Source organism: Falco punctatus (genome assembly GCF_963210335.1).
Source record: "Falco punctatus genome assembly, chromosome: 12".
Taxonomy (NCBI): Eukaryota; Metazoa; Chordata; class Aves; order Falconiformes; family Falconidae; genus Falco; species Falco punctatus.
The window spans coordinates 9649449-9671714 of record NC_137592.1 but is presented as its reverse complement, the minus strand read 5'-3'; the positions used below and the strand labels follow the sequence as shown (position 1 = coordinate 9671714).

At 38.5% G+C, this 22266-nt stretch overlaps 1 protein-coding gene across 6 annotated transcripts in view; it reads left to right on the top strand.

The window, feature by feature from the left end:
* KIF16B (kinesin family member 16B) overlaps positions 1-22266 on the top strand; it is a 166652-nt gene that overhangs the window by 34094 nt on the left and 110292 nt on the right. For all 6 annotated transcript variants that reach the window (XM_080408507.1, XM_080408504.1, XM_080408503.1 and 3 more), the window contains exons 2-9: positions 6300-6369; positions 7371-7484; positions 11720-11836; positions 17265-17362; positions 17854-17963; positions 18581-18723; positions 20397-20565; positions 20724-20855. In XM_080408507.1, coding sequence (XP_080264633.1) covers positions 6300-6369; positions 7371-7484; positions 11720-11836; positions 17265-17362; positions 17854-17963; positions 18581-18723; positions 20397-20565; positions 20724-20855 — 953 coding nt within the window. The remainder of the gene's footprint in view (positions 1-6299; positions 6370-7370; positions 7485-11719; positions 11837-17264; positions 17363-17853; positions 17964-18580; positions 18724-20396; positions 20566-20723; positions 20856-22266) is intronic.

Genomic DNA, 22266 nt, shown 5'->3' with positions numbered 1-22266 from the left:
TCCTGCTGGTAAGACCGTTACTAAGCCTGGTTTAATGCTCCATCTATTCAGGCAAAGTCGTTGCTGAGGTAGTTGCTAATTGAAGATTAAATATTTTTCAGGTTACTATGCAGTTGTTGACGGTGGAATGTGTGGATACAGTAACTTTTTTAAGTTACCTATTGCTAATGAATTAAAAATTTGCCTATGTGGCTACCCACAAGACCTAATCTGAGTTGCTGGGAGGTGAATTCTACCTGTAATATTATTGAAAATACAAATTTAAAAAGCAGATCAAGTACCTGATTTAATGTAATGACTAGTCTGTATGTGTTACCACAAGAGTGCGTAGCTTCCCCCCAAAAGCTAGAAATCATTTGACAGAAGACAGCACAAGGACACCTGCATGTTCATGTTCCAGGAGAGCCTTACTGCTGTGGATTAAACTACTGCCTTTCAGTATTGTTGATAAAATTTATTCTTATGACTGAAGGCGTTTAATCTAGGTTGTCCTTCATACAAGAACTGATATGTGTGTACTAGTATATGAACTCAGGGAGTATTTCTGTTTCATGAGATATATAAGATTTCCCCTGTTTCTGCAGTCTCTGCCACTGGGTTTATTATTCTGGTTTCAGCTGCACTGTGAAAAAAGTTCTGGGAGTAGCAGAACCATCTCATTTAACTATTTGCAAAGTTTGCTAGTGCTTTTTATAAAACTGGTATCACAGAAGGGAATGTGGATATCATTATGTCTCCACTAGCAAGTTACTAAGATTGTGTTGATCACAGAAAACCTTATGCCCACATAAAATGTGCTTTATGACAAAACTCTTTTAAAGTACCAAGTATGTGCACAGTTTCTTTCTCTTACTGAGACACAATTGCGATCATATTTCTTTTAACTTCAGTCCCCATGAATCTTTTCTGCTGTTTTCTTGTCTGGCTTCTTAAGGTGAAACTTGAGAGACGGCGCAGCCCGTCTGTCAGCCAGGTTGGTCTCATCTAGCAGCTTTTGAATGTGCTGGCCGAGGTCAGCTGGATTTGACAGCTTGGTAGAGGTCTTGAAGATAATGAACATGTGTTGTTCAGAGGAAATGGGTCGCCGTAAAAGTCTGCAAAGTCTGCAGAGCTCTCCCGAATGAGGGGGAGGCTGCAGCCCTGATCAGCTACCAGAGCATCCACCTAGGAACCTCCCTTCAAACTAAATCGGAAGGACATCTGATTGCAGTTGCTCTCCTTGATGTACAATTTGTAGTTGTTAACTTTTAGACTGTATTAGTATAAACATAGCTTCAGTCATTTAGTATGTGCTTGTAGCCATATCAGTTAACAACATGGGGTCACTACTTTGAGCTCAGGATATGCCAGGCTATTGCCCTGCTATGGAGACAACTGTGATTTTTATACAGTGCAATCATGTAGTACTGGTGACTTTAAGCTGTAGTGGATTCCCAGAATCTTATGATTAAGCCAGATTGCTTGACTTGTTCTGATTTAAGGTCTTAGCCAACATATTGAAACTACTTGTTATTGATGTTTATAGAAAAACATATTTTAATCTAAAGGGTAATGAAAATTATTTTATTTTTGTATACAGACCACCAGATACATGTTTGTAATACTGCATCTAGGTGTGGAATCACATTTAAAACTAACATGCTATCTATAAAACAATTCAATAGGTATTGAAGAAGTTAAAACAACAAAACCACAAAACCAAACAAAACTATCTGGATAGGAAAGAGAAAGATTGCACCAACTTCAGTTTTCCTGTAGTTACACAAAGTAACAAAGAATTTACTGTGTAAGAGGGTTTTTGTTTGACTTTTTAAAGCATATGGTTGAATAGACTATTCCTCTTTTAAGAATTACTCAGACAAAGGAAAGTGCTCTTGGTCTGTGTAATTCAACCGGACGTCAGGGCAAACACACAGTTAGTATGTTACAAGCTGCAAGAAAATGCCAAGGTCTTTCTGTGACACCGTGCTTGTTTTTCAGTTAAATCTACCTTGAATTGTCCTGGTCATTAAGCAACCCTCATGCTTTCACTTTGTGACCCCAGAAATACACCTGTGTAGTGAACAAGCAGAGTGATAAAACAGGAAATCCGTGACATTGTGCCTAAAATGGAAACATAAGGAGTAGCAGGCACTTTGCTGAAAAGAAAAGCCATTGAGCATGGTTGAGTTGCTTTTACAGGTGCTCAGATTATGTTTTTGAGTAGTTGAAAACAAAATCACACATCTGCTCTTCAGTATAATCCTTTCACAATAGATGTTCCATTAGATGTCTACTGTTAAGTGAATTTCCAAGAGTATATTTTACAGACCTTTTTCTATTTTGACACAGAGGTGCTCAGCAGGCCGTTCAGGTAGTGCCTGTGTCCTTGTCTGTGCATCCTTGGAGGTGTGCTGAAGTGGTCTTTCGAAACACCATTTGGGAAAATGGATTGCATTTTCTATCCTGTCTTTTTTGGTTTTCCCCTCCCACCCCCCCAGATGAAACACATCTCATTCTTTCTGTTCTTTTCCTGGCGTGGTGTCTGACAGGTATTACGGTAATCACAACTGATTCCCATAGTACCAATTTACTGGAAAATATAATATCATGATTTTCTAATGGGATAAACTATAATGAATGCTCTAGTGTCTAAATAATACAGAAAGGATTTATAAAAAGCCACTGTTTAAATAACGGAACCTTCCATTGAAGGACCTTAAAGGAAGGAACTTAAAGATTAACTTGGAAGAAGGCCAAACACATTTTGCATGTCTGTGAAAAGGGTTTTTCTAAAGCTTCCCTTAATTTATATGTGAGGTAACAGTGGCTTTCTGTGCTCTTGTCCCTTCTCTCTGTGGAAGGATCTTCAGAAAGTCTTGTGGAGGACTGGGTGAGTGATAAAATGAACAGGGGTCAGTGAAAGTTATTTTGAAACCTGTAGATACTGCTAACATATGGCTGCCTCTAGTATGATTTCAACTAGATGCCTGTGGAGGTGCAAAAACCACTCTGGTCTTTGCCCTGAAAATAAGCAGGGGATATAAGGGAAGGAGAGGAAGAAACTTGCCATAGAGATACCTTCATTGGAGCTTTTTCCATGAAGCTGCTGGGTTTTGATATAGCTGCTGAACTACCTTCAGTCTGGGGAAGTTCTCATAACCCACATGCCCCTTGGGCAAGGTTTTAGTAATTTCTCTTCAGCACAGGTAAGCCATTTACCAAGTTATCCCATTAGCAGACAAGTATACTAGTTCTTTTAAGCATATCTTGGTACTAATACTGACACTGTTTATACTAAAGTGCCAGTATTATTTGAAGTCGTTTTTCTGACACCCCTCCCTCCGCCCGCCCCCCCCCCCCCGCCCCTTTTTTTAAAATTATTCTTTCTACTCTCTTCCTCGCAATTAATTGCTAGATGACTAGCTGAATGTAACAATAGTAGAGGGTTAATAACAGGACTGGGCTGATGTATGTCCTTATGTCTGTGCCAAGAAACTTGCTTGTCTGATCACTTTGTAGTTTGGTTATGGGTCAGGCGATCACGAGTTACAAGTTTCCTTCCCTTGTGATCCTGGAACTCCATCCACGTGGTGTATGAAACAGCAGCGAGAGCAGCCCGGAGGCTGGCCCTGAACACTGCTGTGTGAGCAGATTGGGCGGGGGTGGCGGGGGGAGCAAGCTTTCTTAAATCATCAGAGCGTTAATTGTGAATTAGTTTTGGCAGCCAGCCCTTTTACATTGCTTTGTGATGAGGGGGCTGGAATTAACGGGGCAGTTCGGTTAGTGGCTGGGGCTTGTCTCTGCGCTGAGGGAGGGCTAGTGCTTCCTATGGATGCTGGTTGCAGTAGGGTTCTCCTAGCCCTGAAAGTTCTCAGAAGGGTACCTAACGCTGCAGTACAGCTGTTTACAGCCTGAACCTTTAATTAAAGTGGAACTTGCAATCAAAACTTTTTTGAAAGCGACTCAGCCCCTGCTGAACTGCATTAAATGAGTCCCTGGAAATAACTGGCATCACACAAGCAATTGTTTTTGACGGGTTCCTCTCAAACTCTTCATGTGTACAATAAATTATACTTGGCTGTCTTGAAATGAAGCTTTAGCATTTGATTCCCATGAATTCTTTCCACTTCATTCAGGTTGACTTATTGATTCTGATCATAGTATTACTGTTTCAGGTTGTCCTCTCCCTATGCCTTCCCATACAAAAAAGCAAAATTCTGAATTCTGTTCATGATTTTTTTTTTATTTATTGGCTATTGCTCTACAGGGTCTTTTTTTCTTTCTTTCTTTTTTTTTTTTTTTTTTTTTACTTGGAGATTTTCATTCTTTAATAAAGTTTAGTAGTCTTATCAGTGTTATCACAAAAATTAATGTCTGTAGGCTTCTCAGAATTTTGTGTAAGGCTTTAAACATTTTGCATCAGGTTTCCATTACTGAGTAGCTTTGGTTTTTGTAATATGGAGAGCTGGCTAGGTTTGGGAAGGAAAGTACCAGTTTTCCTTCATACATCTCAAGCATGAAGAAATTGAGACAAGAAAAGGAGTAAATCTGGCCCAAATGTCTTCCCACCTGGAGTCCTTTCAAACTTCCTAGAGCAAGCAGGTCACAAATCTTCTTTGAAACAGATTTACATAGTAAGATAGACAATTTAATTGGGCCACATGACTTATTACACCTTCGCTGAGCAAATAATTTCAGACAGGTAGAGACGGTTGAGGAAGCAGGATGGGTGGCAGCCATCCACAAGCTGCATTATTGTGATGCCAAAATCTATTTCCTACTAAAAAATACCATTGGACACTTCTCTGTTTCCCTGTTTGTTACCTGTAGCTGTATTTTAGTCTCTTAAGTGTAGACCTAGTAAAAGCTGCTGAGGATGACATGGAAATGAGTGAAGGTGCATCTCTTACGGCATGTTTTTCTGTGGTAGATCTAAACTCAGTTGTATAATTAATGCTGTAATTAATGCAATTATATATTTTTATTAGCTTAGAAAAGAACTTAAAAGTGCTTACTGAAATATCAGTACATTATTTGCTAAATCTTTATTCATTAATATAGATTTTTAAATGCGTTTTGCTTTTCTTCAGAATTTCTTCTGGAAAACTGAATGTGAATGGAGGGTGGGTGCACAGTCAGCTAAGGAACATAGAACTGGTGATCCAGTGCACCACGAGGAAGAAAGTGTCACTGAAATCCTGAACTTGGGTCTCCTGTTACTAGGAGGAAGTTTCTGTTTCTCTCTCTCTTTTTTTTTTTTTTTTTTTTTTTTTTGGTTGGTGCAGTGGATTTTTTTTTTTTTTTTGTTGGTGCAGTGGATATCCAGTAATTGCTGAGATACCATACAATATGGTCAAGCAGCACTTCAAAGCCCTCTGCTTTGTCAGGTGACTCAGATGGTTTTGGAACAGGGGTGTGTGTTAGATTTGGGAAGAGAGGTTTTCTATGGTGTATATAGCAGTCTTCCTCTTCTGGCTCTTTCATGTGGATGTTTTTAATAACAGAGGAGATGTTGTCATTCAAAAGCAGCCTGTATTACTCTTATGGCCAACTATAACGAAATCCCATCTCTAGCAAGCAGGTTGATACATGCTGGTTTTAGACACTAAGGTAATGATTTTTTATGATAGTTTTGAAAACAGAAACATATGATGTGAAATAGATGGCAGGTACATGAAAACACTGCTGCAAAACTAGACTCTTGCCCCCCCCCCCCACCCCAGATTTGATGTGCAACAAACCCATGTAACGCTCCCTTGGTAGCAGAGCCGCTCCTGCACAGCTGTGATGCATCACAACTGAAAAAATAAATTGGGTACCTCATTTCTAAGAGAGTTTTAAAATACTGGGGTTTTGTGGTTTAAATATTTAGTCCCTGTTTCCTAGGCTTATGGGTAAATGGGAACTGCTGCTAGTAGGGTGGTGGTAGGAGGCAGGGGCTTATCTCGTAGTATTCTGTTTCGCAGTTCCTTAGAGCCATATAATTGACTTCGCTGGGCTTTGGATCAGACTACTCCAAATTAGGAACAAACCACTTAATTGACTTGCAGAGTCAAACTTCTGAAGCAGGTTTGCCCAAGCTGCTGCTCTGTTTCTAGATGATGGGATTTGGAGGCAAGCCCAAGTACTTCAAATATATCCCATAGCAATAAATAAACATTGGTCACAACAATTAAAAAATGACTTATAAATGAATTCACTGGATAATTGACTGTTGCAAGCAACCTGTTGAGTGGAAATATGACTGTAGATAATTGTGATATGTTTTATTTAACTTATTTGTCTTTTTCCTTTCTTTTTTCCTCCCCTCCCCCCAGGGAGAAAGACCTTAATGCAAAGTTTATTATTTCAATGGAAAAAAATAAAACTACAATCACAAACTTAAAGGTGAGTAAACATGATTTAAAAAAGGAATTCCTAACTGAACTAACTGAATAGTTGCCAAAACATGTCTGGACAGACAGTGGTGCTCACTGCACTGTGGAGAACAGCTTTAATTTTTAAAATACAAGGTTGAGATTTTTTTGGCAAATAGATTTAACTGTTTATTTGCTGCGCTGTGATGTTCTGAAAACCACTCTACGGGTTGTATCTCATAGGTCATTACTTAGCTCAAAAATGAAAGCCAGCAATGGAAGAGAGGTACCTGTCGGGTAGCTATTAAAACTTTGCTTCATCTGTAGAAGTAGGCTTCTGGAATTCCCGTGAAAGTGAACTAAACACAAAGTACCCACCACTTGCTGTAATATTTTGATGGTATATTTTAGCATTTCTTTCAGCAAGAGAAATCACGCACAGCAAATATGCTTTTGGAAGACAGTTTCCAATGACAAATATATGAAAAGGAATTTCACTGTGTAGTTTGTTTAGACTGATTCAGATAGCAGTGAATATTGCTGAAGTATAGTGAGCTGTCTGTCATGCCTTGAGCATGATGATAGCCTTAAGCAGCAAGTATGTAACAACACTGTAATTATGACTCCACACTGAAATGCTGTTAACAATGCAAAGGTCTCTTTGGTTCCTATTAATTATGTGTGTAGGATAATCCTTTATTATAACCTGAATTTCATATACAAGACTGACATAACTGGACATAAGTATTGTGATAAAAATGTACCGTGGTAGGAGTAGTAAGCTAAACCCCAAATAATTCCTGCTGTGCTATCTTGTAACACAACTGTCCTTCTTGCTGAAGGGAGTATCTGTTGCTGATTTCTTCACTGATGTTGGAGTACTAGGCTAACCTGTCAGTATAAATTTCTAAATGTGTATAGCCTTATGTTGAATTTGCATTCTGATTATTTATTTTAAAACGTTTTTAATTGCTTCATCAGGATGTATCATACCAGCCCTTTTTTTTTTTGGTATTTTTATTTTTTAAATAGGTACCAGAGGGTGGTACTGGAGACACTGGACGAGAAAGAACTAAGACATTTACCTATGATTTTTCTTATTTCTCAGCAGACAGCAAAAGTCCCAGCTTTGTCTGTCAAGAAATGGTAGGATTTCTGAATGTTTTTTTTTCTCCTTCCTCTTTCCTCTGGCTTGAAAGCATTCTTTGAAACTTCTTTCCACTGCTAGTGCTTCTTGTGTAATTTAGAAATTCCCTAGGCACCTGAGAAGTTGATTTTTTTTTTTTTTTTAAACTTATCTAATATTGTTAAATTCCTTCTTTCTAGTTCTCTGATCTGTCTTGTAAGGTCAAGTTAGAAAACTTCCTTGAGAGCTAAATTTGTTTCTGAAAAGCATTTTTTAAAAAAAATCTCTTTTAAAAAACAAGCATATATCTTTAACTCACTTAGACAGAAACTTTCCTCTTATCTGGTTGAAGTGTTTTTTGTTTTTTTTTTTGTCCAAAAGTCTTGGTACACCTTAAAGAAGACTCCTATTTCTCCTCCCTTGATTATTCAGCCTAGGAAAGGACAAAATTGCCTTTCTTCCTGCACACTCAGAACAGAAAATCAAACTCAGAGCTATAGGTATTACTTAAATGAACAGGTAGATCCTCCCTTGACCTCATATTTCATGTGAACATTGAACCTTTTGCTGTTTTACATTCCCAATAAATTTATTAAGTAAAAATAAAGTGTTTTGTGATTACTGTCTTCTCTTTGGATTTTGTGGAACTTGGGGTGCTGTACGCTTCAAGTGAGAGTATTTATTCCCCCCTTAGGATAATGCAAGCGTTTGCTGAATATGATGTAAGCTACTTGGATACATACCTTTTTGGTATGTACTTCATCTATTCTGTAACCCCCAAAATCAAGGATAGTGGTATGGCTAATCCTAAAAGCCTCAAAATTAAAACTAATAATAAGAAACAAGAAGTTCAAGCCTATATAAAAAATATTTATGAGAAGGACAAGCTTTGCTATTATATTTAATGACTGTAATTGAAAGGAAATTTATACCTGAATTTTCTATTTAACCATCAAAGCGGTAGGTCCTCTTTTTTTTTTTTTTTTTTTTTCCTGAAAGCTTCCTTTTTTATTTCACTGAGTTATTAGTTCGTGTTTAATCCAAACATTTGTTCATCTATATTCTTGAACTTCCAGCATTGTTATTACTTGATGATACTCATTTAAGTAATACAGTTTTTGCTATATTCTCTGAAATATCAAGAAGTATACATCTATTTATACATCTGTTTGGGCATTGATGTGGAAATATCCTAATTACTTAAGCACTGTGGCAAATTCAAGTAGTGTATTTGAGTGCAATAATTGGAACCCTAGTTTCTGTAAGCAGGTGTTGCAGGACATATGGCTTTACTAGAACTTTAGCAAATGCTTTAAGCTGAACATTTAGAGAATTATTTATTTTAATTAAAGCAGCTTTGATCATGTATTTTTCTGATCTCTTTTTAACTGAAACTTGAGATTTTGGTTGTGGTTCTACAGACACAACAAATGTTTGCCTTAAGTTTGCTCACACAAATTGATTAGGGACTCAGTTTACTATTGGTTTCATGAAAATGCATGTATTTCTCAGTGATAACTGATACCCATATTCTCAGTTCTTCCTGATACAGATGAGTACATCTCCATAAAACAGTATTATTGATGTTTCAATGCATATTTGGAAAAGTCTGCAAAAAGTACCATAAAAGTACTTACAGAAATTCTTCTTAAGCACCAATTGTAGCTTAGCTTTATGGATATTTAATTCTTGGATCATTTAGGTAGCTGTTTCTTTACCTGACTTTAGATACTTCTAGAAAGCTATGTTAGATGAGACTCGTTAGAAGAATGCCAAGAAAAGAGTCCATTGTTAGGCTGTTGCTGTTACAATGCAGTTTTTTTCCAGAATCTGAATATGGTATGAAATAATGAAGTTAACTCTTGTTAAAACAGCCATTTGTAAAACTTGAATTAATATAAATGGGTATCCAAGTTGTATCCTGTGTTGGTGTCCAATTTCTGCATATAAGTGATAAACTAAGTTCCATATTTTAAGTTTTTTAATTTGTGCCATTTTGCCTGTTTCAGAGCAAAGTTGAGGCAAGATCAGTATAACTTACCTGTGTCAGAAGCTTAGAGGGAAAAAAAAATAAAATTAAGATACCCATATAGGGATCACTGCAGCAGCCTTGAGCAATGATTTTTTTTAAAGCTGTGAGCTTTATGTTTTGTAGCAATAGGATGCTAACAATAAATCCTAAGCATGGCTTAGATGTCCATGTACAACACCCTGCTATTACAGTGTGCCCCACAACCCCAGACTGCCTCTTTCATCCTTACTGGCAAGAATGCTAACTTCATTTGCTCAGTCACACTATTATTGTCCCTGTGTCAAGTGTTATTTTAATTACAATGTGAGCAGCACATGGAAAACAACAGGAATTTTCAAACCGTGGGAGTGCAATTTCTGAACAAATGCTGCACAAGCTATTGTTTTGCTTGTTACTAGTTTCATATTTAATTGGAAGACTTTGTAGCTTTTATCAAGTTGCTGAAGAATTTCCACTTTACTGCACCAGGTGCGTAGAGGGGCATCTTTCATTCACATTCGCCCTGTCATGGAATAAAATTGATCTTGATTGTCGGTATTGCAGTTCCTTAGTGTGCTTTGTTCATGATTGTTATATTTTTCCATTTGAAAGGCAGAAAAATATTAAATGGAAGTCTGTCTAATATTTCATGCCCTATCAATATGCCTTGTAGATGCAAAATGTGCTTTAGTGTTCAAAAATAGAGTGGGAGTGGCAATTTACCATCAGGCTATTTGGTTTGTATTTCCAGAAGAGAAATAAATAGAATTTTGTTGCTTACTGCCCTTTTGTGACAAACGAGTATCCCAGACACTTGTTTCTGACAAAGTCCCATCCTAACAATGACTTTTCTTCTAACCTGTGTGTTAAGCCTCTGTTCAGACAACACTGACTGTAACTGTCCTATGTACTACCTCAAATCACTGTGCAGGGTATGCACACATTTTTAAAAGGGAAAATGTAGTCAAAACGGTGCATAAAGACTTGGTGCAGGTGGTGAGGTAAAAACTTGAACATAGACAAAGGGAAAAGTGGCAGGGGGACTACAGGAGCAGTTACTCAGGGGAGAAAATTCAACTAAGGTGCTACTTTTCAAATGACAAACAAAAGGGGAATTGTGCTTTGGCTCGTCTTTATACTCCTTTGCTCAAGGAAAAGTCAAGTTTGAGTATTCCAAGGGCATGCTTGCAACTGAGCCTTAATGATTAAAGAAATTAACCAGCAGTCCTTCAAGGGAGGAGTAGCATGATTATACTGTGCGTGTGCCATTTGCTGTTAATAATTACTTGTACACAGTGTTTAATTTAAACCACGTATACTGTGGTCTAGTAGCCAAATCATCTGAAGCACTGATGAGATTTTTGAAAATCGTGTTTGTATTGGGAGACTCAGATCAATATTTTCATTGAGAGAAGTGCTGTGCCAAGTGTTACTCCTTGCCCAGCGGGATATGGATGGAAATGAGGGGTATGGCAATGAAATGTCAGGAATCTGGGAGGGGTACTGGAGCCAATATTGCAGAGGATGGTGGTGAAGAGATCTGGTGAGAGCTGAAGTTATTAGGTGAGAGCAGACTCTCATATTGTGGGATGTGGAGGAAGGATCTTTACCAGTTTGTAAATGTTGAAGGTAAAAGAGAAGGGGCTAGCTAATGAAAGAAGGTACTTAGCATATAGAAAACATGTTTCCATGTTTGTCAGCCTAAAAAGTGTTGGTACATAAAAGCCAGTTAGGGAGGAAATATGGAGAAAATAATGGGCCTTTTCTTACACTTGGTTAAAGGAAAAACCCAAAATCAAACAAAAAACCCTCTAAAAACAGAAACCAAGAAACTACCAGGATCACTGAAACATTATTTGCAGGACATGGAGAACTGGCAAAGATACACAAAGTGAGTAGATATTAAAAATAAGGAGAAGTATATTAAGTGTCTGGGATTACCTTCTTTCTACAGCTCTAATTTCTTTCGGCAGCATTTTTTGTTCTTCCTCATGCCAAGCAGATCTCTGCCAGAAAATGAAGTATAAAATATACTGTTGCAGCTTGCAGTGCTGTAAACTAAATATGGTTGTAAAATTCAGTATCTTATTTGAAGTACTAATTTCCTGTCCTATAGTAAATATCATTGATGATGCCAATAGCTTATACTGTGGTAGGTTATTGTTTAATATTTGCCATGCTGGACTGATAAAAAACTTTTTTTTGCAAGCTTTTGTTGTCTTAAAAAACTTTCTTTGCTTTTAGGTTTTCAAAAATCTTGGTACAGATGTGCTTAAATCTGCTTTTGAAGGTTATAATGCTTGTGTTTTTGCATATGGACAGACTGGATCTGGGAAGTCCTACACCATGATGGGAAATGCGGTATGTTGTATTTTCATAGAATCATAGAATACCAGGTTGGAAGGACCTCAAGGATCATCCGGTCCAACCTTTCTTGGCAGAAGTACGGTCTAGACAAGGTGGCCCAGCACCCTGTCCAGCTGAATCTTAAAAGTGTCCAGTGTTGGGGAATCCAGCACTTCCCTGGGGAGTTTATTCCAATGGCTGACTGTGAAAAATTGTCCTCTTGTGTCCAAACCCAATCTCTCCAGGAGTAATTTGTACGCATTACCCCTTTTCTGTCTGAATCCTTGTAAGAAGGGAGTCTATCTTTTTTTGTAGCCACGCTTTGAATATTGGAACGTGTTGATTAAGGTCTCCGCTAAGCCTTCTTTTCTCAAGGCTGAACAAACCCAGTTCTCTCAGCTTTCCTCATATGGCAGTCTTCCCAGTCCTTTGGTTGTCTTTGTGGTCCTTCTCTGAACCCTTTCCAGCCTGTCCACATCTTTTTTGTATAGTGGAGACCAAAACTGAACACAATTCTGGGTGTGGCCTGCCAAGCGCTGAGAAGAGTGGCAGAATGACTTTATCTCTGCTGGTCATGCAACACAGCATCCTGTTGGCTTGCTTTGCTGCAGCAGCACACTGTTCACTCGTATTGAGCTGGCTGTTCACCAGGACCCCTGGGTCCCTTTCCACAGAGCTGCTCCTCCCCAGCCAGGTAGACCCCAGCCAGTGTTCCACTCCTGGATTGTGTTTTCTCAGACCTTACATTTATCTCTGTTGAACTTTGTAAGGTGTTTGTTAGCCCACTCTTCTGCCTATCCAGGTTTTCCTGTAGGATGGCTGTCCCTTTTGAAGTGTCCACTTCCCGACTCAGTATGGTGTCATCAGCAGACTTGTTGAGGGTACATTTCATCCCATCATCCAGATCACTTATGAAGATACTAAACAGTGTTGGGCCTGATACCAGTCCCAGGGGACCCCACATGTGACAGGCTGCCAGTTTGAAAGGGGGCTATTTACCACCCCCCTCGCGCTGAGGCCCGTCACCGAGTTACCCCCCACCACACAGACCACTTCTCTAGACTGTAGTGCATCAGCTTCTTCAGGAGGCGGCTGTTGGAAACTGTATCGAAAGCCTTGGAGAAATCCAGGTAGAAAACGTCCACTGCTCGCCCTGCATCAGCTGAGCAGGTGTTTTTTGTTTTTTGGGTTTTTTTTATTTTATTCTGTAGCAGTGCATTGAAATTAGGCTATTGCAAGAACACGGTTTTGTGAAATTATTACTGATACTGTCTATCTGCTACTCACCCTCCATGTAATCAGAGGTTTCAGAAGCTCTTTGTTTTATAGGTAGATATATACAGTTGGAAGATGTGTCTTTCAGTAATGCTCTGTCATGTTGGACAAAAAGCAGTAATTTTTGTTCAGTAACAAACCCCAAAATTGCAAATGTTTCTGCTTATTTTCTATGCCAACTCAAGACAAGAAAAAAGAAGATACTGGTTTTGAGAACATGGATGATGAGCCCTTTCTTAAGAGATCTGTTTTTTAGACCTCTTTTTAAAGGGTCAGAAGATTAAACTAGCTCCTTGTCCCCTGTTTAGAGAAGGCCATCAAGTGAGGAGTAGAAACTGGGGATGAGAGTAGCTAAATGTAGGTTTCAGCAAACCATTATAAGATGATTGAGTAACTTTAATTTTAAGGATTACGTCCTGTTGAGCACTGCAGTGAAGACTCTGGAAGAGGAAGGTGTGATAGGGGGAATATTTGGCAGTTTTTGAGTAAAGGATGGAAGTAGTTTCTTGCAGTTGCCTCCGTGCCTGTCCAAGGACAGAAAGAACCCACTAAACTGTTGGGATTGGAGCAGTTTAAAAGGTCCAGCTGAGATGAAGCCTGTTTGCCATGATGTTTGCCATGCAGCCTCTACAGGTTTCATCCCGTAAGGTTTAATCCTTGGGGAAAGAAAATACATCATATCTTCTCCCAGCAGAATTGAAAAGGAGAATATTACCGCTTGTCCTTCCTTAGATAAATCGCTCTTCTGAAATGTAGTAAGATTGGCCACATTGTACCTTCTTTAGCTTAGGAGAGTAAATTAGCTGTAAATCTTTTTCTTTCAGTTGTCACAGAATAAGTAGCTTTATATTTAACTTCAAAATGGTAAGCAGAATAGACTTTTGTAACCAGAAAAGATCTTATGACCTAGATGTGGATTTCTATTTAAGAAATTTATAAAAGTGACATTTTTATGAGACTACCTCACTGTATGTAATGACCGTAATCATCAAGACATTTTGCAAATGAATAGGTGCTGAAGTTTGTTTGACACTGTTCAATAATAAAGGTCTAATCTTCTTGCCATGATACATAAATACTTTAATCTGGCTTTGTACAGAGTGTGTATAAAATATACTCAGCCGCCAAGTTAAATGCTTGAAAATTGATGGCCCTGTCAGAGAGACTATGGTGCTATAAGAAAACTTGAATTGGATATAAATTTTCTTTTTTCCTTACTTCTCCTTAAAAAGTATGATTTCTATTCTCATTTTGCTTTCAGTATCTGCTGTTCTTGGCTCTGGAAGGCTTCTTCTGCAATACTGTGTGCTACAATCATTTCAAGAAATATGTGGACCAGTTAGAATTAAGTCTTGAGCAGAGACACTGAAATGATCAGAGATCTATAAAATACGATCTGTCAGGAAAGTCAGGCTTGCTTATGCAGAGAAAGGAAGATAGTGGAGAAATAAAAAGTCTTCCAAGACATGAGAGGCGGCTGCAGAATGGAAGGGAATGATTTGTTCCCTATGCCCAAGGTAGATGGGTAAAACCCAGTACATTTAAATTGCAATAAGGAGTTTTCTGGTTAGATAGCACAGAAGGAAAACGGGCTTTTAATGAGAAAATTCAGCTCTGGAGTGAACTACCTCTTTTGGTTCTACAGATTTCCGTGACTGGAAACTCTGCAACCCAGAAAAAAACCCTGTCAAATATGTAGTTGATTCTGCCCTGGAGCTGTAGGGGGTGAAAAGGGAGAAAATGTTTCAATATAGTTTCTAATGAAGAGTGTACATTCTGTAAGATGTAAATTTTATTGATAAAATATGCTGAGAACTGTGTGTTCCTCCTTTCTCATCGTTATATTGCTATGGTTGAAGTTACTCAATTAGACCTAAATTTTCCTATTTTGAGACCTTTACAGTTGCTAAATGATGTCAGACACTAATGACTTGCCTGAAACTTTGTGATGGATCTTTCATATTTTTTCATTAAGCTTTAATTAAAACTATTCAGGTGTTTCCAAGCATGAGATGAAAGAAAAGTCTTTTTCCCCTTCCAGTGTTCAAAAAAAAAAAAAAAAAAAAAAAGCAAGCCTATAGGAATTTCCAACACTGAACCCTGAAACTTTAACTGGAGGTAGAGAATGATACAGATTGGGAAAGGCTGCTCCTCTGTTAACAAAGGCAACAGTCTCAAAAAAAAGCCTGATTAAACTGCAACTGCAAGTTTCTCCCTTTGACTAGGAGTTGTTATGTTTTTTTTTTTCTTCTTTTTTTTAAACCAAAGTGCAGTAGGGTGAAGGGCTAGGTATGATAGGAGAACAGATTATTATTTCAAAGAATGAGACCTGGTTTGAGAAGGACAGAGAGGGTCTGATTAAGAGGAGGAAGAAGTCGGAAAAGGGCAGAATGGTGGGATAGAGTATGATTTTTTTTTTTTTTTTTTTAAAAAAAAGACTGGATGATGAATGAGGAATTATATCGGGGCAAAGGAAAGAGGAAGAGGAGCTCAGAGGTGCACCTGGAAGAAGATTGCTGGGACAGAGAATGCAGGGGGAAGACGAAGGATGAGGACAGAGGGGGCCAGAGTGGGAGAAGACTGGTGTGCGCTTGGGCAAAAATGGTCAGATTTTATGTGGGGGTCTGAGTAGAAGAGAAATCTTTGCTTGTGGAGCACTCCCCTGCCAGAGTGTGGTGCAGGGGAGTCTGCTGTCCTCATGTTTTTCTGCTGCCAGGTGTCTGTAGAATGCCACCAGGCAAACTCCTGGGTGCCTGGAGTGTCTGGGCTATGCTCATGCTGGATGTTTGGGCTGATATGTCCTATTTGCCTCCTGTTTAATTATAAGGCCCCTAACTCTAAGCAAGAACATTTCTTGCCTCAGCGGTGCATAGAATTAGAATTAGTCCATCGCATCAAATCTCTTGCGTGTTTTTGGACTGGAGGCAAATTATAGCTGACAGACTGTTTTGTAAGCTACTTCTGAGTTTGCAGCTCTGAGCCTAAAGCTTATCTGTATGTATGTGTCTTCACCCTTTATTCCTGGGAGCTATGTTCACTCATTCCAGCTCTGAAGGAGTGTTAGCTGCTGTCCCGAAGTGGTGGGTAGGAGATGTGCCCAGCAGGTAGTTGGTCATCTACATAACCAGACCCAGTGGGATGGGGCAGCTGGGAGCAAGCAACCCCTCGTCAGCTGGGAACAGAGCTGCGTGCGCTCCCCTGCTCCCAGCTCTGCGGCTGGGGATGGCGCTGGCTTTCATTTACTGCTTGCCTGGAAAGGGGTCTCCCTGGAGCAACACGGAGAGGAGAGCTGCATGCTAACTCTCTGGATATCTCTTGCAGTCTGACACGTGTTTGACATCAGCGGTGGAGCAGCAGACTCACTGGGATGAGGCTCAATTCTCAAGTGCCAGTTTAACAGAGACAATGATGTCCTGCGCTGCTGGCCGCTCTGTTAGCTGAAGTGGCAAAGACCCTGTAATGGATAGTTGCAGCCCTGCTAGTAAACCACACAGTCTGTAGGGATCTGTGAGAAGGAATATGTTTTTTTCGGTTTGCTTTATTAAACTGACTGAGCACTTTACATGTAAGAACCCTTTAACTGCAGAGTTGAGCATTCAGAATTTAGATACCAAATTTAATTCGGCTGCATTGTGGGATACAGTGACTGTAGTTTTGGTTTTGTTATTGCATGGTAATTTATCCAGAGGACCTGCTGCATCCTTCAAGACAGGCAGGACTGTGAGCTGGGCTTTGGGGGTTTGTATAAGAATGGCTCATGGGCGCATGTTCGTGGCTCTTGTCCCGTTCTCTGCAGGTGTTGCCAAGTCCATAGTGAAATGAGAGAGAGGAAATTAGATGTTATTGAGATAAGGCAGTTCATTTGTTGCTCTGAGGAGCTGGTTTCTGCGTTAAGCATTTGGGATTATTTGAACTAAAAGGGAGGGACAAAATATATCCCAATAGCAAAGAATTGGAGCTAGTATGTATGTTCCAACACACACAAGGATTAAAGTCTCAAGGTGACTTCAGTTAAATAAAGTGCTAGAGAGTATTTGTTGAAAAGTTTTGTTCCCCCTCCCCCCTTTCTGGACGTTGGAATGTTCAGCTAGTGATCTTGGGTTTTATGTTTCAAAATTTATTGTGCATGTGTACATAGCCTTGGAAATAAGAATTATTGTTGTTGCAGGGTGATGCAGGTTTAATACCTCGAATTTGTGAAGGATTATTCAGCAAAATAAGTGAAAAAACAAAGCGGAATGAAGCATCCTTTCGAACAGAAGTCAGGTAGGTCTTGGTGTGTTAATAAGCTTGCTGGTTATCGAACTTGTTACAGTTAAAACCACCCGGTTTCACTTTATCTCTGAGAAAAGTGTGTCTTTTTCAAATAACTTTCCATGCTTGCCCTCAATCCTATAATTGATTTTTGTTGGCAGTCGTAGTCAAAATACGCAATACTTCTAACTTCAACAGTTGTGCATTTTGCTTTGATTAAATGATAGTGAAAATGCCTTTGGTACTGAACAGCATCTTCCTTATTTGTACCTTTATTTCAGACTGGCATTAGGAGATCTTGATCTTGCTAATGTCTGCTTCCCTTCTACTTGCTTCTGGCTTTTTTCCTTATGATACAAGTGTGCTGTAGTCATTACTAGCTTTAGCCAGCTTTGGAGCCTAGCTTCTCCAGACATCTTGCTTTCAAACACAGTGTTAAGACAGCTCTCCTTCCTTTAAAGACTGTTGAATCAGTCAGTGGTTTTCTAATCTTTTTCTTTCAGTTATCTGGAAATTTATAATGAACGTGTCAGAGATCTTCTCAGACGGAAGTCATCAAAAACTAATAATTTACGAATACGAGAACATCCGAAGGACGGGCCGTATGTTGAGGGTAAAGTGTTTTGCACTGGATATTTTATTGCCTCTGTATATTCTAAAATGTCACGTCTAATTGCATAGGACATTTTTATCTTTTAAAATATAAATGATGATGGATACAGTGCTTTCATTTGATATAAAAGATTAAAGGAGAATATCCTCTCATTTTGTATCCCCATTTGCTTTCCCAATTCTAAGCTTATTATACATACACAGTTTTTATCTTTAAACTTAAACCACATTTTTAAATAATGTTAAGAGATGCAATTGGTTTTAAGAACTTGTTGACTGTAATTTATAAATCTTTAATGCTTAGATGGAAAGAACCTATTAGAATCTAATTGTCTTAATCTGTCCTCTACTAGGGAAGGTTCACAGCTCTCAAGGGTTTATCTTATGTTAATGCACTAAATACTTTAGTAAGATTGCATATTTTTTTCTTGATTTACTGTAAATGTCTAAATTCTCCATTGCTCACATGAGGCTTCATTGCTTTCCTTAATTGATAAACAAGTATGACAATAAACACTAATTTAGCAATACTTTGCAGTAGTGGGGGTAATTTGAATCTTTTTTTAAAGAAAATCAAGTGCATGTATGAGCACACTGTAACACTCTGCTCTTCTTCAGATTTGTCTAAACATTTAGTGCAAAATTATGCTGATGTAGAGGAACTTATGGATGCAGGAAATATAAATAGAACAACGGCTGCAACTGGAATGAATGATGTCAGTAGTAGGTCGCATGCCATTTTCACTATCAACTTCACTCAGGTAACAAAGCACCCCCCCACACCCCCCATCTTAATATGTGTTTATATGTGAATATAAGTAGTTCATACGATAATTAAAAAAATAAGGTTGTCAGATAAACAGGTATGAGTAGGTAATGACTGTGGTGTTGTCCTGTGATAGGGGAATTTAGAAGTGTAAAAATACTATTCTGAGTATTATAAATATATTTATCAGTGATAATAATCTTTAAAATTTACAGTGTAATGTGATTAATTAAAATGCTATTTAATAGATTTTGAGGAAATAATTATTGGAAGTTCAGGGTGATTAACAGTGACCAGTGGTGGTGTGTTCTATGATGCTGCTGGGATAGAAGTGGGTGAGGAGCATGTTGCGTCAGACCTCAGCCGGAGCTGAACGTGGGCTACCTTTTATGCTCTAGTGTTATCCAAGGTTAGCGAAAAAAAAATGTCTCCATGGCTGAAATCTTAGAGTGTGGAAATGTTTTCTGAGTGTTTTCTTGCTGACTCTTCGTCAGTTACTGTTGGAAACCTATTTATGTTCCTGGATTTACTCATAGAATAATGGAGAGATTTAACATGTTTTCTCAGAGCATGGTGATCTTTTTGTTTATATGTAGTAAGCTCCTTTTCTAATGACTTTTACTCTTCACTGTTTTTGGGAGGCTTTTTAGACAGTCCACGGGTAACCTGCTAGATGAAGAAAAGACAGCAGAGTGGTGGTTCACTCTCCCGACAGAACTTTTTGCATCTCTCTTCCCAAAAACACACAAACACACACAAAATCCCACGCACCAGCTGTTCACTAATGATGAATTGCTCATTGCAAAGCTTTCAGAAGAGGATGAGAGGCAGGCAGCAAAAAGTTTTGTTCTACTGTTGTACTGCAAAAGTAGAAGGAAGTTTGAAACAGGGCACTCTGAGTTGATTTATATGAATTAAGATAAAAACTGGGAGGAAGCCTCAGTTAAAAATTACAGAATAAAAGTGCAGTTGCTACTTACCTGAACTCAAAGACAGGTAGAGAAATTGAGTGTAAATGTGTCTGTGTATGCTGTAATCTCTTGTTGAAAGCTAATGTAGAATCGTAGAATCATTTAGGTAGGAAAAGACCTTTAAGATCACAAAGTCCAACCGTTAACCCAGCACAGCCAAGCCCATCACTAAACCATGTCCCTAACTGCCCCATCTACACATCTTTTACATACCTCCAGGGGTGGTGACTCAACCACTTTCCTGGGTAGCCTTTTCCAATGCTTTGACAACCTTTTCAGTGAATAAATTTTTCCTAATATCCAATCTAAACCTGCCCTGGTGCAACTTGAGGCTGTTTCCTCGTCCTGTCACTTTTCACTGAGGAAAAGAGACCGCTGTTGAAAGCTTAGTAAAACAAATGCAGCAAAAATTCACTGTGCATCATGTAAATACCAATTCACAGTTGTCAGCGCATGTCTCTAAGTGGCTAGGAAGCTGCAAATATTACAATTTAAAGTAGTAACTACTCGTGTGGGAGTTATGCAGCAATTCATGATCAAATGCCTTTCTGTGACATCTCTAATATACCTGTCTTCTGAAACTCTGCTTTTGTAAACAAGTTAAGGTAAACATGGAAAGGGCCACTGAGTTGGACTCAGTAAAATTTCAGAATTTCATAGCTTAACATACTTCTCTTTATTTTTTATTTTTATGTAGGCTAAATTTGATTCTGAAATGCCTTGTGAAACTGTTAGCAAGATTCATTTGGTAGATCTTGCTGGAAGTGAGAGAGCAGATGCCACTGGTGCCACCGGGGTTAGATTAAAGGAAGGAGGGAATATTAACAAATCTCTAGTTACTCTGGGAAATGTAATTTCTGCCTTAGGTAAGTCTGGTTTTTGTGCTTGTCTGTTTTGGTTTTTTTAGTCATTAAATACCTTTCTGCTTATTTACTTACACAAATAGTGGCCTAATGCATACTGTTTTATAAAATGAATGAAAATACATAATTGCATTTTTTTTTTTTTTACCTTCACATCACAGCTGATTTATCTCAGGATGCAACAAATCCTCTTTCAAAGAAGAAACAAGTATTTGTGCCTTACAGGGACTCTGTGTTGACTTGGCTGTTAAAAGATAGCCTGGGAGGAAACTCTAAAACTATAATGATTGCCAGTAAGTGTTTTTAAATTACTTCTTTGCATTTTGAACAGTTCATGCTTAATAGAAGTGACTGGCTGTAAATTTTTAGATTGCTGATGCTTTGTTAAGGCAGAATGTTGTTTACACATATTAATGATTTCTTTCTTTCAGAGTTTTCTAGTAATACTCTGCCTTTACCTACACTCTGCAGAACATCTCTTCCAACAGTAGAACCATGTAGGTTCTCATTGTGTATATGGGGGCAGCCTAGTGGTCTAGAAATGTCATGAACAACAGCAGGTTTGCCTCCTGAATTTGAGAGCTTCATTTTCATCTGCTGTTTATCTCTTTGAGTGCTTATATCACTTGCTGAGTATTTGGTCACAAGCATAACAAGGCATCCAGATTGTGCATGTACAGTCCTTAGATGCTTGTTTGTGTAAGGATCATCCAAATGTATAGCCCAATTGCTTACATTTGCCCTGACATATACCTTGCGGCTGTTTCTTTGACATATGCACAGTGTAATGATTAGCTAATGTGAGCAGTTAAACTTCAAGTAATAGTTCCTGTTTGTTCTTGAGGTCTGTTTGCATTCCAGACAGCTCCATTACTCATGGTAAATGCTCAAACATGGACCTAGATGTAGTCTTGTACTTTTCTCCCCTTACACCTCTTCTCCTTAGGTTGCAGACTGGCATCCCCAGTAAAAAAAACAAACCCAAAACAAACCCACCAGCTTTGTGCGTCTAGTCAATACTGATATATGAATCAGTTTGCTTTTCCAAAACTGTGGTGGTGTGTGTTGTATTAGCAGCAGAAACAACCTGGTCTCTTTTGACATTAAGTGATTAAGACTGTCATCTTTATTTAACCTACTTTTTGAATGCACACAGTTTTTTAACTTTTTGTCTAAATTTATTTATGATGTAATTTTGCAAACTTTTCTTACAGTTTCCTTTTTACCTGTAGGAAGCTCTGTAATGATAATTTGGTTTAAAAACCTACCTACAACATATGTATTGCAGTTTTTTCAACAAATTGTAATGGGAATTCCATTCCTCAAAAAACCACAAGTGAAGCTGGGGAGATGATTAAGGGGAGGGGAGGATTTTGGATCTTGGAGACACAAGGTGTGAAGAAAAGAGCAGCTTTGAAATTTCTGTCACTTTCCTGCTCAAATGAAATGCAGTCTAACTGATGCAGTCCTCTCGTGGGAATGGTGGAAGAGCAGAATCAAGGAATAAAATGCATTGGATCATATTCTGGTTCTTCAGTTGCTGTGTAATAGTCAAATTCTTTGCATAGCAGTTCTTTTGATGCATGATTTTGGGGATGATTGTGGAATCCATGCTACTTTTCCTTATGCATAGTAGTACCAAAAGAGGATCTTGGACCAGACTGCTTTGTTTTTCTGGCAGTTTAAGTAACACTGTACTGGCAT